Below are 17,049 nucleotides of genomic sequence, written 5' to 3' on the forward strand. Positions count from 1 at the left end.
CCACTGCTGGCTCAGCATGCTCCTCAACTGCAGGACGGCCACCCCATTGGCACGGGAGGTGGCCAGGGTGCTGTGGGTGGCCTCTCATGGAGTGCTGGCTGTCCTCAGTGCAGCGCCCCCCCAAAATTATGCACCCAGGGCAATCGCGCCTCTTGCCCCCCTCCCCCATGCTATGCCACTGTCCCCAGGTTCCTCATCTGAACACTTTCAGACAAAGGTTCTGGGGCTGATCCCTCAGCCGTCTTAGCCAAATTTGATCTTGCCCTCAGGCTCCTCATGAGGGCATCTGGGCTTTGATTTGCTGCCCACATACTTGTTCCTCACAAGAAAGGGTGCCTCAGTCTATCACCTCAACATCCCCATTTGTAAGGCTAGGCCCAAAGGAAAATCATGAAGGCTATAAAGGTTAATACGCAACATTTTACACAGATAAGAAACAAAATCAGATTATTTAGTGTGTCCAACAATCCCATGGATTGAGCTGTCTAGGAAAGGTATAGAAAACAGGCAGGATTCTATGTGCCAGCCTGGATCTTCTGAGCAGTTCCTCTTGGCTGTTCCCCCACCCAAATCTATTAGCTTTGCCTTTATCAGGGTTAATCCCACTAGAGTTGCCAACTCTTGGTTGGAAAATTCCTAAAGATCTGGGGGCAGAGTCTGGGAAAGTTTTGGGGAGGGGAGGGAAGTGATGCCATAGAATCCACCCTCCAACGTTGTCATTTTCTCCAGCGGAACTGATCTCTGTAGTCTGGAGATAAGTTGTAATTCTGGGGAAAACTCCAGGTTCCACGTGGAAGTTGGCAACCCAATCACCCTGTTGAGGAGGGCACTTGAGGAAGGGGCACCCATATGCTCGTGCAGTTTCAGAGAGATTCAAGCAAAAACAAATCCCCATTCCACTCTGCCTCAGTATGGCGAAGCAACTTTCCAGCTATGCTTTTATTTCTTTTTGCTGCCTCCAATGCACAAGAGATACAACATGATGACATCGTAACAGCCCTTCTTTTTGAGACTCAAAAGTGCACGCCCTTCTGTCCATATAGGTCTGTTTTATCTCCTTGCCTGTGAGCTGGGCCTGTGAAAGGTAAAACGTGTCTTGGCCCTGTCCTTTCTCCAGATCTCTCTTCTTGTGCAGTCTTTAGGGTTTTCCTGGCAGTCCAGGAATGGACCCCTTCCCCTTCCATCATCATGACATGAACTTTTCCCACCACAGCTAAGGAACAGAAAGACTCCATTCCAGATGGATGATTTCCAGCAAGCCATCAGGAAACATCAGAGGCTTCTAAATGTGAAGTCTCCAAGCCAGCAAGCGTGATATGAGCTCCGGCGTACTCTTTGCTGAGCAGCTCTATTTTCCTGGGGCCATTTAAGAGGTCCCCATTGTTGCAGGAATGTGGGACGTGGCCATTTGCTTCCCCATCCAATGCATTTCCATTCTGGTGCCATTCCAAGGCCACATGTTTCCCCAAATCACTCTCAGTGTGGATGCTGTCTGAGTCCCCACTGGTATAGAAGTTCTGAGCATACTTGCCAATTCGTATGCTGGAATGCTCAGTATCTCCCTCATGTATAGAAGTCCTGCGGCTGGCAGTGGCAGGCTTGAACTGCTCCTTCTTGCCCATGAAGTGCTGCCTAATGATTTTACGGAAAGTGTGCCGGAACTCCCTGATCCTGTAGGCATAGATCAGCGGGTTCACCACGGAGTTAGCATGGGACAAGATGATGGCTAGGTACATCACCCCGAGTGGAGGGCGCATGCAGTGTGGGCAGAAGAGGATGAAACAGTTGATGATATGCAAGGGAAGCCAGCAGACGGCAAACAACCCAACAATGATGGCTAAAGACTTGGCTGCATGGACCTCCTTCTGCAAGATGGAACGGGACCGTTCTCCATGAACCATCTTGTTCTCCATCTGCTTGAGCTGCCGCCGGGCTGCCATGAAGATTTTCAGGTAGATGCCAAACATTACAAGGAGAGGAACAAGGACGCAGGCCAAGAAATTGTAGTAAACCATGTACTCCATGGTGACTACGGCCTCGAACAAGCAAGCCATCATGTTATCGCTGCAGTTATTGATGAACGAACTGTTCTGCCCTTGGCTTTCTGAAGAGTTGTGCCAGCCCAGCATGGGCGTCAGGCCAATAATGAAGGATAAGACCCAGCAGATGGCTACAATGCCTTTAGCTCGCGTGCCTGTCACTAAAGCGTTGTATCTGGAAAGAGAACAAAGGACAGTCAGAGCAAAAAATCTGGACCCATTTCAGTTCCAAAGCTGGACAATCTTTATGGAATGCAAAACAGAATTAAGCACATTGCTCACAACTTTCTCCTGCACCTTTGAAATACACTCTGGACCCTCTATCAAAACTGGTCAAGAAGCCCTTCTGAAGCTCTATGAATCCATCCGTGCATTTCCATTGAAAGCTTGCATCTGTTTTTTGCCAGTTTACCTGTCCCAGGTCCCCAGTCCAACTGCAAGAATCCTAGGTACTGTAGTTTGAGGAGGGTGCTGAGAACTCTGTTAGAAATCACTAATCCATTTAGTAGAGCTACAAATTCTAGGGATTCCCAGTGAGGGAGAAATCACTGTTAAATTAAACTCGTAGCATAGATATGCCCTATGATTCTATGAAGAGGATTTCACAGAAAATGTATTCTTTATCAGGGAGACAACAATTTTTAATTCATATTTAAAAAAAAAAACCCAGGCAGTTTTACTCCTAATGCCAGAATGATGGACAAGTCTCACAATGTACTACAGCGTGTCCCCACTCAGGGCAGAAACCAGTAGACTTTACATTGTTTGGTGGCAGGCGCTGAGAATTCTTCCTTACCCTTCTTGCCCCAGTCCTTCCTTTCCCTATGGCTGTCTCACATGGTGTAGTGGTTAGAGTGTCTGGGAGACCCAGGTTCAAATCCCCGCTCTACCATGGAAGCTTCCTCTTAGCAGGGGTTGTAGCTTTTATAATTTATTGTACGCATCACCTCACCATTTTATTGGAGCATCATTTTATAAAGGATGCTGCACTTTCTGCATTATGGTATGCCATGCCTCGATCGTTTTTGTTGCTATAGACAGTTTTTTGTTGACATTGTTTTCCAATTGTGTAATCCTAGTCCTACTGCACTGTTTATTGGAAGGCTTTGCTGTTTGCTTGAATTTGTTTTTATAATTTGTAATCCACCTTGATCCTCAGTGAAAAAAGGCAGACTATGATGAAATAAATAAATAAACGCATACATTGGTTACTGAATGTATTGAAAGGGTAGAGGTGATTTAAAAGGATCCAATAGTGGGTAAAACCGACTCTGTGTTAGAAAGCCTATGTAAACGATGAGACATGTCTCAGATGAATTAGTATCTGGAATGCATATCTGATAGTACAACACAGAATTCTCATATTCCTATCCTTCTAAGTCAGGGAAATGAATCATCTTAGCAAATTTGTCAAATAATAGGTCAGGGAGGAGGACAACCTAAGGCTGAATCTATACAAGAACCTCTTACTATTGCTGTTCGAATGTTATTATATTAACAGCTGGAAACAGAACAGTGGTTCTATATAGCACTTTATATTTTATTGTATTTCCATTAGATCTTGCAATATTCTGTCCATGCAGCAAGCAAGCTTCCCATCATTGATCCAGGAAAAGGGGCTGGCATGCCAAGAGGCAAACTTGTGTATGTGGAGTGGGGGAGGGATGTTTTGAGCGATGGCTCAGAGGGGCATGTGAAGTTCTTGCAAGGTCTTGAGCTGAAAAGGTTGCATCGTGCTGACTGCAAATTAATACATATGGAATTGAGCTGCCTAAGGTTGCATTCCACTCCATAAGGTTGCCAACTTCAGGTTATGAAATTCCTGGAGATTTGGGGTTACAGCTTGAGGAGGCAAGGTATGAGAAGGGAAGGGACCTAACCAGGGTTTAATGCCATCCTCCAAAGCAGCCATTCTATCCAAGATAGTAGAGTCCAGTGGCACCTTTAAGACTAACCAACTTTATTGTAGCATAAGCTTTCGAGAACCACAGTTCTCTTTGTCAGATGCATGGAGGGTATGAAGAAACTGGCTAGAGATATATAGGTGGAGGGGGGAGGGGGGAGTGGATGCAAATCAGTTGCAAAAGTCATGAAAGAGGTGGAGTGCACAATACAGGCTGGGTGTGACCCCCTTCCCTCCATAGCTGAATCTGAATGGAATGCCTGAAAGGCAGTTACTTCCGATAATGAGATAACCATCCAGAGTCTCTATTCAGTCCAAGTCTGAATGAGTCAAATTTACATATGAATTCCAATTCAGCAGCTGGCCAGTTTCTCCATACCCTCCCTGCATCTGACGAAGAGAACTGTGGTTCTCGAAAGCTTATGCTACTATAAAGTTGGTTAGCTACAAACTAACATGGCTAACTCCTCTGGATCTATTCTATCCAAGGGAACTGATCACTGTGGTCAGGAGATCAGCTGTAATTTCAGGAGATCTCCAAGCCTTACCTGAAGATTGGCACCGCTACCATTTCACCATGTTGGTGGCAGGGGGTGGGGTGGGTGTAAGGAAGGAGACTGGGAAAGCTGCTTGGAGAAAGGGAGCACCCTTGCTCAAGTAGACTCCGGAGAGAGTAACCTTCTCTCTTCCAACTATTCCAAAATCGGCAAGCAGGTACCCACCTGTGTGTCTGACTTCATCCTGCTTTTGTGGGAAATCAGAAAGACACCTAATTTATTAAATACAATTATTTTGTGTTGGTGCAAATATGCACAAATGATTGTAAACGAGCTGGACTCCTTGCTCCAGCATTGTGATGATTGGAAACCGTGCTACCCTGCCTCTTGGGGGAGAGGGGCACCATTACCTCCTTCAAAATGTGACTGTGCATGTGTGAGAGAATGCAGGGGTGGAGGAGGCTTTTTTCTTCAGAGACCTCATCTTTCCCGTTATGTTTTTACCAAGTAGATTTTTTTTAAAGGCTGAAATCTTTTAGTAATAATGAATGCTAGAGGATAATGAAAGGCAGAGCTAGGAGCTGGTGAAGGTGAGGCGTGGGCATCAGAGCTACGTCCAGAACTGCCCCATGGACCAACTCGCTTCCAACCATGGATATAAACAGTGCTTTGACTTTCCACATGTGTGGACCGCTGGTGCTGCCACTGCATTTGAAGTGAAAAATGTTGCTGCACATCAACTCTTGAAAGTTATATGATAAGGATAAGGAAACCACTTGGAAAGCAACAGGTGGGGAGAGAACATCATCTGGATGATGAGTAATAACAGAGTGAACCAAATGCTACAAGTGAAAACAAAAACCCTTATATAGATGGGCCCTGTCTTGACCTGGATAGCCCACGTGCGCCTGATCTTGTCAGATCTCAGGAACTAAGCAGGGTCAGCCTTGGTCAGTAAATGAATGGGAGAACTCCAACAAGGACCAGGGTTGCAGAGACAGGCAACAACAAACCACCTCTGTTCGTCTTGCTTTGAAAAGCCCAGCAGGCAATGTCATAAGTCAGCTATGACTTGAGGGCACGCTCCACCATCAGGTGGGACCCACGTTAAGGAAATCCTAGCTTCTTTGTGAACTGCGAGCAAGAGTCTGGGAGCCTGATGGCGTTTGTGATCTTCTTGCAAAGAAATGTGGATCTGGGGTTGGGACTATGGCTCTGGGACACAAAGGAAAATGTGCCTTATTTGGGTTGCAAAGGTTGGTAGTTAATAGTAATACAACAACAACAAAAGAGTAAAGAAAAGGAAGAAAGATGAGAAAGAAAAAAAGATGAAAAAGAAAACAGGCAATGTATTATTTGCTCACTTCTTTATTCTTATATATATGTATGTGGTTTAGATGGTGGGGGTTTTTTGTTGTGTTTGAAAAATTAATAAAATTTTTAAAAATTTAGGGGGGAAAAGCAAAGGGTGGTAGTTTGCATGGAAATTGCACAAGGGTCTATTTTTAGACAAAAGGGAAAACATGTATCGGTGATGTGGAAATAACTTTATTTCAGTGGGTAGCTTCGTTGATCTACAAATAGATAAGCAAGGTTTGAGTCTAGAAACACCCTAACAACCAAAAAAGAGTTTTCAGAGTATAAGTTTTGGGGAGTCGGGTTCCTTTGTCAGATTAAGAGAGCTTGACCCTTGAAAGCTTATACCCTGGAAACTCTTTATTGGTTTTTAAGGTGCTACTGGACTCAAACTTTGTAATATGTGAACCCATCATTGTAAATGTTTTATTTATTTATTTAACTTCATTTATTCCCCGCCTTCCTTTCCAATGGAGACCCAAAATGGCGTACATCATTCTCCTCTCCTCCATTTTATTCCCTCACAACAAACCTTGTGAGGTAGACTAGGCTGAGAGTTTGTGACTGGCCCAAAGTCACCCAGCCATCTTCCATGGCAGAGTGAGGAATTGAATCTGAGTTGCCCAGGTCCTAGTCCATCACTCCAGCGACTGCACAACACTGGCTTTCTTGTACTTTCTTAGATCCAGAGGAGTTAGCCATGTTAGTCTGAAGTTGCAAAATAATAAAGAGTCCAGTAGCACCAACTTTATTGCAGCATAAGCTTTCTAGAAACACAGCTCTCTTCATCATGGGAACCAGACATCCTGCTACAGCAGCTGCCTTATCTTTTCATTAGGTCCAGAATGGTCAGCTGATGTTTCCTCAATGCGAGCGAATTGTTAGGAGATGGTCTCTTGGTAGCCGGAGCTCTCCCTCAAGAGTTTTTGAAGAATACACCTGAAGGCAGAGCACTTGGGGGTGCATTCTTTTGTTTGAGGAACTGAAGCAGGCTGGCCGATTGGCTGCCTTGCAAGAGGGACGGGGCTGTGGCTCAGCAGAGGAGTCTCTGCTTTTGCATGCAGGTGGTCCCTGGCATCTCCAGTTAGAAGCACCAGGCAGCAGGTGATGGGAAAGACCTATGATCCTGGAGAGCCGCTACCCATCTGAGTAGACAAAACTGACCTTCATGGACCAAGGGTCTGATTCAGAATGAGGCAGACTGATTTGTGTGACCACCTCCTAGCCTCCACTTGTATATTTTTAAATAAATCAATTGTTTCAAAGAGACCATAGGTCTCCAGTGCTTTTTCATGCAAAGGAAAGTATACGTTGAAAGGGCTGCTGCTGGGATTTCTCTCTGCCCTGGGAAGTATAACGCTATTTTTATATGGGACACCCCTCCCCCACCACTCTGATCCTAAGTTGGTTGTGGGACTCTTGGACCAGATCACTTTATAATGAGATGACTCACCCCGTTTAGCCTTTCAGCAACATTCACTGGTCCCATAAAAAGAAGCAGAAGAGCAGCCTCCTTGCCCTGTCATTCCACACCAATTCTGCTCCAAGCAGAGCCTTGCGATTGCGTGCGATCTGTCCATGGTAGAGTCAAGCTCCCAGGCTCCCTGCCTTCTCCATTCTAAATTCCTTTCACAAACATCCAATAAAACAAAAACAAAAAACACTCTCTGTGGATTTCAGTACACCCCACCCCCCCCACACACAGCTGGCTTCTCTCTCCCAGGGGAAGTTTAAGCCCCCACTGAGGGGGAAGCTGCTGTCATTCATAGTATCATTCATAGGGAATTTTAAAGTTTTCAAATACTACACAGTGTGTATGTCATTCATTCACAGCTACCTTGTGAGGCAGACTGCTTTTTTCTACTTTGTAAAGGTACTGATATAGGTACTTGTATGTTTCCCCAATAAGGCAAATCAAATAGGGGGTCCCTCGAGCTATTTTAGACAAGGAAAACAGTGCAGACTTAACCTTCCTCCCCTCTTACCACTGTCCTGATCTGAGGATAGTTTAGGTGGGTAGCCGTGTTGCTCTTCCATAGAACAGCAAGATTTGAGTCCAGTGGCACCTTAGAGACCAAGTTTTTCAGAGTGTAAACTTTCGAGAGTCAGAGCTCCCTTCTTCAGACACAATTAGGAATAGAGATCCCTGAGACTTTATATCCTAGCCAAAGGTGGAAGGGGTGTTACAAGGGAGAGCATCAGTCTGTAAAGGTACAATGCAGCTTGCTTAGAGCAGAAATTAGCATCTGCAGTGAGATAAGACTCCTAAGTCTCTGTTCAGTCCCAGGAATGTCCACTGTTTTGAATTTGTGAACGAACGCCATTTAAGCAATCTCACATTGTAATTTCCCCTTGAGGCGTCTCTGTCTGAGGACAGCCACTTTTAGGTCAGCAATGGAATATCCTGGAAGATGTAAATGTTCTCCTACTGGTTTTTGAGTGTTGTGATTTCTAATGTCAGATTTATGTGTATTTATTCTTTTGTGTAGGGATTGACCAGGTGCCACTGGACTCAAATCTTGCTGTCCTAATCCAGCACGTGAGAGTAAACAAGTCAAGATGGCCCTTGGAGCAATGAGGGGGGCAATGATTTCTGTCAATGGGAAGATGGTGCATATTTTCTCCTAGTTCTGAGGTGTAGCTAATTTTAATTTGGTCAGCTTGGAGGTTTGTGCTATCTGAATATTTTCCACAGCTAATGAAAGCATTGAATCAATGATCTCCAAGAGAACAACAAGGCCTGCTGCCATTCTGTCTTCCTGAACAAAGTCAGACACACAAACAATCCTGCACTTGGAATCTGTTGATCTGAAGTGCTTGGATTGAAGGATAACGCTCTGCCTAGAGTGGTGAGCCAGTGTGATGAAGCGGCTAAAGTGACAAACTAGGATCTGGGAGACTCTGCCATGGAAGCTTGCTGGGTGACCTTGGGCCACTCCCATTCTCTCAGCCTAACCTACCACACAGGGTTGTTGTGAGGACAAAATGGAACGGAGGAAAATGATGAAAGCTGCTTTGGGTTCCCATTGGGGTGAAAGGTGGGGTATAAAGTAAGTAAGTAAGTAAGTAAGTAAGTAAGTAAGTAAGTAAGTAAGTAAGTAAGTAAGTAAGAAAGAAAGAAAGAAAGAAAGAAAGAAAGAAAGAAAGAAAGAAAGAAAGAAAGAAAGAAAGAAAGAAAGAAAGAAAGAAAGAAAGAAAGAAAGAAAGAAAGAACTGGACTAAAGTATCAGCTGTATTGGCTTGGTGTAGGCATTCTGTGGCGTTTTTTTTTTTTCATGCTGAGTTTTGAAGATCTAACCATTTCAGATGAGTAAGGGAACTGAGTAGGGAATAGCAAGAGTTTTCCAGCCAGAGTCTCTTAGCAAATGTATAGAAGAGAGAGTGAGAAAATGAAGAGCCCAGTAGTTGACTGAAGGGCATTTCCATCATGTCCCTTGGTGGTGGTGGTACTGTTCAGTGTGCTAAATGGCACAGATGAAGTTGAACTTGAATTACTGTGCAAGGGAGTTGCAGATGTTGAATTCTCACCACCTGTCTGAGTGGGTAAGAGAAGCGCCGGGAGCAGGAGCCCCAGGCCGAGCTGCGTAGCCAGCGCTGTGCCCATGTCCACTTGTGCAGCGTCTCTGCTCCACGTCCCTCCCAAACTGCTCCTGAGATGTAAGTAAGTAAGTACACAACACACTCACACAAACACTTTAGTTGTAGAAGAAAAGGTGCAGTGGGAAGAGTGTGTGTGGGTCTGTCATGCATGTATGCGCCTGATTAACCCTTTTTCATCTCCTTTAGATTGGTTACCCTTTTCTCTCTCATCCTTTGACCAAGAATCTCAGGGTGGTACATATTTGGTCCCAGTCCCATTTTAGCAGGGAATGGGACTGTTTCCTAGGTGCTGGGATCCTTGCCAAAAAAAGAAGTTGAAGCAGACCTTGGTCTGATCTGTCAACAAAGGCACTTCTGATGTTCTTAAATGGGACAGCTTGGTCAGGATGACTTCACACAGATTGGTTAGGAAACTAGTTGGCAACCAGGGAGACATTTAAGCCAAAATGAGCCTAATAATGTAAAAGTTTAGATTCTCACACAGCCCTCACAAAAGTTCTCCCTCTTTTTTAGGAGTTTAGCATTATTTTTTATTGGGGAACAGAAGTGGGCCTTCCGCAGTAACTGCAGAAGGAACACTTGGCCCAAGAGCATGGGGTTTCTCCACACAGCCTCTCTATCCACAGATAAAAGAGGAGGGAATGACTTAGCTTTTCCCAGCAGTCACACACACACTCACACCAGCAACCTGACCACCATTGAAAACAAGCAAGGTGCAGAAGCTGCCCTGGACTTTGCTCCCTTCCAGTTCTCTTGCCTCTTCTGCCTTTTGGAAGCCTCAATAGTTTAATAAGCTCCCCCTCCACCCCATGGGCCACATATGTAGGTGTTTTGTGAGTTACAAACAACATAACTGCTCAAATTTTAGCCAGTCAGTTTTTCATCTGCCTGATCAGTTTCTCAGAGACTGCTGCTACTTTAAGACTCTGGAATTTAAAAAAGGGTTACTGTTTTTTTGACACACCCTGTAGGTTGTGTTAATTTATGAGTGATTATTAGAAGTAAGAAGGGTTTTTTTGTGGCAGTACTGGCACCTTTTGAGGGGCTGTCTCCCAGGTCCTGTGGGGAAATTGGTGGAAATCAGTGCAACCATATATATGAGTGCTGGCACATTAATTTTTTTTAACAAAGAAAACACTGAAAGTAAGAGGTGACCCATTAAGATAATATGGCCTCTTTGTTACACTCCTCTCTCAGGGAAAAGATTTCCCAGCATTTTTATCTCCAGCCTCTGCTTTGGTGGAGGGCGCTGGAAGCCCCACTTGAGCTTTTAAATCATACACTGAAAAGAAACAATCATCAAGGGGGAAGAGAAGACAGAAATTGCCGGAAGACATGTACAAACTTTAATAAAAGACTAAGAACTCTCCTGGTCTTTGCCCAGCTGCTGTCCCACGGTTGAAGAGAGAGCTCCCCAGCACACACTCCCCTCCGTGGCCTGGGTGCCCTGCTGCTCACTAGGGAGTTGCATTCAAACTGGCTGGGAGGATTGGGAAAAACTATCAAAGCCAAGCCCTTCTGTGGACATGCACAGGGGCAAGTCTCCCTTGACCTTCTCAACAAACAGAATCTTCCAGCATCACTCAGTGGTTTTTGTTCCTTTTTTCAAAAAAAACAGATCTGGAGTCATTTTACATGACACAAGAAGCAGCAGAGGGGCTGGGCTTCCCATGGGAGGGGGGGGGTTGTAGATGCTTCTCAAAGTAATTTGATTCTGCTCCTGACAGTAGTGGAGTGGGGAATGACCTGTGGAGAACACAGATGCCTCCTGGCCTCTGAGAACCAAGCTAGAATGAAAGAGCCATGAATGGATCTCCCACTTTTAAAAAATGTTACACATTGCCATCATTCAAGGCACTGATTCAGCCTAAGGCATGAGAGAGAGAGAGAGTGAGCTTTTTTTTCTTTTTTCTTTTTTTTGCTCCCTCGCCCCTGCACATGTGCCGTTTTGAGAATCTACATTCCCTCCTTGGGGCTATTATGCAGTACTATATGGGTACCTGCATATTTTCCTCATGAGGCAAACAACACCCTAAAGGGGTGATACAGTTCTTTAAAACGTTAAGAGAACATAAGACACTGTCCTATACTGAGTCAGGTCATTTGTCTATCAAAGTCAGTAATGTCTGCTTTGTCTGGCAGCAGCAGCTCTCTAGAGCCTCCAGCAGAGGTCTTTCACATCACTTGCTACCTGGTCCTTTGAAGTGGAGATGCCAAAGGCTGAACCTGGGACCTTCTGCATGCCAAGCTGGTGCTCTGCCACTGAGTCACAGCCTGCCCTCTAATGAAAGAATCAACCCATCTCACCCACCTCACACCATGTCCCCGATGCAAATCAGGTCCCCAGTTGAAAGATTTTTTAAAACACAGGCCATGTGTTCAGAGATCCCGTCATCCCATGTTGTTTCGTCCTTATTCAGCCACCCCTGTTGGCCCGCAGCTCAGAGGCAGAGCACGTGTTTTGTGTGGAGAAGGTCACAAGTTCAACAGGTAAGACAGACTGGACAATAGCTTGTCCCAGTATAGGCACCTTCACAGTGGTCTAAGATTTCATCTGGCATCAGTTTGTAAGCCATGTTGGCAAAAATTGCAAAGTTGTGTAAATGCAGAAAGTTGCTTTGCAATGACTCAGATAAACAGGAGTCTTGTGACACCTTAAAGGCTAACGACACTTTATTCCAGCATAAGCCTCTGTGGACTAGAGAACACTTCTTCAAAAGCTGTGATTGGGAAGGATGCACTTCCTGAATCATACCCTCTTAACCAGCCGTTTGCTTGATTTCCTTTCTACATCGCCTACATAAAATGTCTACATAATGAGGATTCATATGTCTTAATTACCATTGTTTACAGGTCTGCCTTGTGTTCAGATCCTGTCAAGCAAACATGCTCTGGAAGTTCCCTGATGAAACTTAGAGCCAAGCTACAAGTGACATCTTACACAGGTTGGACACTTGTCAGCTTCCCTCAAGTTTTGATGGGAAACATTGGTGTCCTGGTTTTACAGCTTGGCTCTCCATTACAGCTGCAAGACCAGGATGCCTACATTTCCCATCAAAACTTGAGGGAAACTGACAAGTGTCCAACCTGTGTAAGGCATCACTTGTAGCTTGGCTCTTAGATTCTCAGGTGCTTGGGGGGGTCTGATACAGTTTAGGACTACTGCATGCAGAGACGATGCGTAAACATTTCCCCTCACTTTTTACCTGACCTAAAACATCCTCAGGGAGCCATTATTTGTCTCACTAAGGAAATGTACACATTGCACTGATGAGCTACATACATGTAAGTTTCCTAGGCATTTCACGGCAACAAGGATGGAGCTTCTCCACATGTGCCACTGTCACAATCCATGTTGGGCACACAGGTCCAAAAATCCTATCAAAACAACTCAGTCCTTTGCTGCTGCCGTCTCAGTGCTGTCTTCCCTGACTGTCAGCAGACGGAGAGAGGCGTAGTCCAGTTTTGTGGTGCCTTCAAGACCAATTCTTTAAACTTGTTCTTTAATGTATTTCTATGCTACTTTTTCATTTAAAGAATACCCAAGGCAGCGTGCAGAATAAAACAAAATGCAGCATCAATTAAACACAAGTTTTCAATAACATCCCCCCACAAATCCCCAGGAGCAATCAAATTTCAATGAGTGGAAAGACCATCGCTGCTGTATTTATGGTCATATAAGCTTTTGTGAGTCACAGCCCACTTTAGCAGATGCAAGGCATTCATAGTGAAATGCTATGCAATTACTTCAGTCTGATTCCACTGAAACCGCTGTGCTTAGATTAGAGTAACTCTGAATAGGATAGTCTCCTAAAAAAAAAAGTTTAAAAGAAGAAGGTGAAAAAGAAGAAAAATAAAAGCGTTTGCTTTACAAAGTGAGAGTAAAAGGCCAAGCAATGCGAGAGAGAGCAGCTGGTGGTTCAGAGCACAAGTAAATACAAGATCCAGTGAAAGCGGCTATGAGCATTTCAAGATTCGTTAGCCAAACTGACTCCTTGGAACTGGGATTTAATAGGCAGGCATTTGGCTAGGCCCTGCAGCTCTTTATTCAGAACCTGGGCATGCAAGTCTATTCCCACGTTATCATCATAGCCGTGCCAGTGTTGTCTCCAACTATATCCCATTTGGTACCCTTTGGGAATGAATGAAGCATCTACCTCTTGACGGCTTACCTGAGAGGTATCCGGATAGCGATAATCCGATCAATGGCGATTGCCAGGAGGCTGAAGATGGAACTCTGTGTCAGAACCAGGACGAAACAGGCAATGAAAAGGCAGCCATAGAAGGAAGCGCAGAAGCCAGTGCTGATGGTGATGGCAAAGGGGATGGCCAGCACTCCAACCGCTATGTCAGCTGCCGCCAGGGACACCACAAAGTAGTTGGTGACGTTCTGAAGGTTACTGTTTAGGTACACGGCCCAGCAGACTAGGACGTTACCCAAGATAGCCAGCAGTGCAATGACCAATTCCAAGATAATGTAGACCACATCATAGAGGAAATCTTTGTTCCCATGGACTAGCATGGTGAAGTTGGCGTGGCAAGCCCAGTGTCCATATCTGCAGTGCGGTGGGTGTTAGGTACACACCTCAAGTCATTCAAGGTCCAAAAGGGGTTCTCTGCTCTCTTCTTGTTTTTGGCAGTTTTGGATCCCTATTACAGACAAATCATCAGGTATGGCAACATTTGAGGGTATATATGAGCTAGAGAAGGGAGTCCAGCCACCAGATGATATGGGTCTTTGAGCAAGCAAACAGAACATGCATATGGTCCGTAGGCAGATTAATGGCAAGGTGAACATTAAATTACTGTTGAAGTTTGACAGCTCCTTTCAGACACTTCCTGTCTTTGTTGCAACACCTCCCAGAATGGTTCGCTCTTCTGCTTTTATATTCAAGTGGATCACTGCAAGGTTGGGGACTTTCAACTGTTACAGAGATCCCTATTTCTCCAGTTGTTTGTTCCTTTTAAAAAAGAGAGATGGGGAAGGGGAAGTAAGAGAAACATGGTTAGGTAGCTTTCTCTTGGTAGAGCAGAAGACACCAAGGGACAGAGGAGTTCCCAGCATGCCAGGGGCACAATCTGATACCAGCTGACACCTTGTACCCTTTGAAGTCAGCTAAGCATCCATAGGGTAGCCAGAAGTTGGAAGCAACTTGATGGCACACAACACATACAAGTATCCTACACAGGAGGCAGCCAAACAAGCTTTAACACCATGGCCTGGAAAAGCTGCTTTTCTTTCACCACCCTTTTTTGTTTTTAACATCCAACCTGACAAAGCGTTCTAGAGAACTTGAAATCTTGCACAATGTATCGTGTTATTTTGGTTGGTCTCAATAAAAGGTATTGCATGGCTTTTGCTCTTGGAGTTTAGTAGTCACAATAACACTCATAAGAAAATGGAAAGCCCCGTGCACTTGTGCTTAAAGAAAAGTTAAATTATATTCTCTATAAATGGTGCAAATTTTACACATTTGTTCTTATCAATATTTCTGTTTAGCATAATTTATTCTGATTTTGTTACTCCTGTGAAGTGGCAAGTTTTATGCAGGGCACTATGTTGTCAGTATGTTTTTTGCAATCATAGGGTCTAGGGACTTAGATCTTTTTTTAATTGTAAAGGTGAGATTATTAGATTTGTGCCTTGAAGAACTTGATTTATGTTTTCTGCTCTCCTGTTCTTTGCTGCCATTCAGCCATCCCTCTTGATGAGCCGTCTCTCTTTGTTCACCCATTCAGGACATGATCCAGTCATTTGGAAGTTATTTCAAATAGATACCTGGGGAGAAAAGATCTGAATCCTTTGTGACCTGACCATTATGCAGCAGGGGAAGTGGCAGAATGCACTACAGTCAACTGGTGATTCTAAAACTGCCCCCTCCATATGAACTTGTCAAGCACAGTTGTTCTTCCTGCCCCTCTTTCTATACACAGGTAGAGCAGCTTCCTAGCAGGTATTCTCTCAGAGCCAAAGTTTTGCTCCTTTTCTAGGTTCTGCCCTCTGGGATTCTTGCCTTCACTAAATGCAGACTTGGCTGAGGCCAGAGGCCAGCTGCCTCAGGATAAAAATGATGAAGGGCAAAGAGCATGAAAATAAAAGGAAACCACATTAGTTTGTGATTCACTTCTGATTGCAGGGAAATAATCTAATCTTACAGATTTCATTTGTTTAGAGGCTCACTAAGCTTCCCTCTTGGAGACGAAAGAACTACTGATGATTGCTCTCTTTTGGGACTGCCAGGATGTAGTCAGTTTGCTCTTACTTTGTATTGTATCTGGATGAGACATCTTAAGGAATTATTAACCTCTTCAGCTGCTCATCCCACAGTCCTGATTTTCTGGGGTAACTGCCAATATAATACTTGCAGGCAGACATTAAAATATTTGCACGAGAGGAAAACTCCTCAGAGTCTCACAAGATCAGTGAAGCCAGATCACTCCATACTTAGAAGAGCAGTTATTTGTCTTTTACAGAGACAAGAGCCTTCCAGGAGGCAAAGAGGAAATTAACAAACTCTCTGAAGAGCGATCCTTGCCGGCTCTGTAGAGAGAAGTGAAATTCAAACTACACTTCCCGGCTAACATTGCATCTCCCTTCCCTTGAGCATCCTCGTGTAATTTGTCTTGTGTGGTTTAGCTCTCAGTTTTGGGGCAAGAGACAGCTAAGGGATTTTGCCAAGTGCTTTGTGGAAAAGCTGGGTTTTGAGGCAAATAGGAATCTATTAAGTAATAATGCTATCCCATGGTACTACTGTGCTGGCTGCGGATGTTTAAGATGACAATCCTAAGCAGAGTCATACCTTTCTAAGTCTGTCAAAGTCAATGGGCTTAGAATTCTACGTAGGACCGCACTGCATGTCCCCAATGCAGGTGGATGCTGAAGATACTCAGTCCAATGAGAGTTTATCGTCCTCACAACACTGGCATGATGCTGTGCCAGCATAATCCTGATGCTGGCACAACTCCACCAGAGAGGGACCAGAATCTGGTGGTATTGGGTCTTTCAGGGGAGGAGCAGGATTTATTTGGGATCCTAAACTCTTTTAGCCTAGATATCTGGGCCTATCTTCTCACCAGCAAAAGAGGTCGTGCAAATCAAAATATTCCCATCAAACTCAATAGGATGAAAAAACATTTGCGCTCCATGAACTCCTGAGCTGCTTACACAGCCACAATGGAGTACAAGATTCCAGCTATCTCTACAGCCAGTCACAGCTCTCCTCCAGCAGTACAGTAACCCCTGCCAGGACAGTCATAACTTAGAGCATATCTACACAATATGCCTGACACTTGGAGCCAGAGAAAAGGGGCGAAAAGCTTCCCCCACTGCCCTTTCCACTGGAGAAAGTGGGGTGGGAGGCAAACTGGAAGAACTTTCTTCTCCCTCGCAGCGCTCTCTCCCAGTGCTAAGCAAATTAGCATTTTTAAGATGCATTACCCTGATGTATGTCTGACTGTGAGTCCAGTTGCGCACCTATTACCCAGCATGTGTCAGGCTCATCACATAGCTTGGTCCTCAGACCATGCAACACTATATCATTCTACTTTTGTCACATGCATACCTAGAACATGTATGGGAACATGAGCAACGGGAACTCTAGAGAAAGGGCACTTTGCACAAACAGCCCAGCCTAAATATGAACATTGATCAAGC

At 44.7% G+C, this 17,049-nt stretch overlaps 1 protein-coding gene across 1 annotated transcript; it reads right to left on the reverse strand.

Annotated features, from left to right (window-relative positions):
- Nucleotides 1–388: 388 nt before the first annotated feature.
- On the reverse strand, nt 389–14,318 carry ADORA2A (adenosine A2a receptor). The gene is made up of 2 exons (XM_054996569.1): nt 13,568–14,318; nt 389–2,214 (listed from the first exon to the last, which is right to left on the reverse strand). The coding sequence occupies exons 1-2, from the start codon at nt 13,915–13,917 to the stop codon at nt 1,263–1,265; spliced, it is 1,302 nt and encodes a 433-aa protein (XP_054852544.1). The 5' UTR covers nt 13,918–14,318; the 3' UTR covers nt 389–1,262.
- Nucleotides 14,319–17,049: the final 2,731 nt, after the last annotated feature.

The sequence above is a fragment of the Eublepharis macularius genome, chromosome 13, assembly GCF_028583425.1.
Source record: "Eublepharis macularius isolate TG4126 chromosome 13, MPM_Emac_v1.0, whole genome shotgun sequence".
Lineage (NCBI taxonomy): Eukaryota > Metazoa > Chordata > Lepidosauria > Squamata > Eublepharidae > Eublepharis > Eublepharis macularius.

What these genes read in the sequence shown, in the direction of transcription:
- ADORA2A (XM_054996569.1), bottom strand. Translation starts at nt 13,917, where the DNA reads ATGCTAGTCCATGGGAACAAAGATTTCCTCTATGATGTGGTCTACATT. An exon ending in GCTATCCGGATACCTCTCAG is followed by an intron (nt 2,215 to 13,567) that starts GTAAGCCGTCAA and finishes TTCTCTTTCCAG; the next exon opens with ATACAACGCTTTAGTGACAG.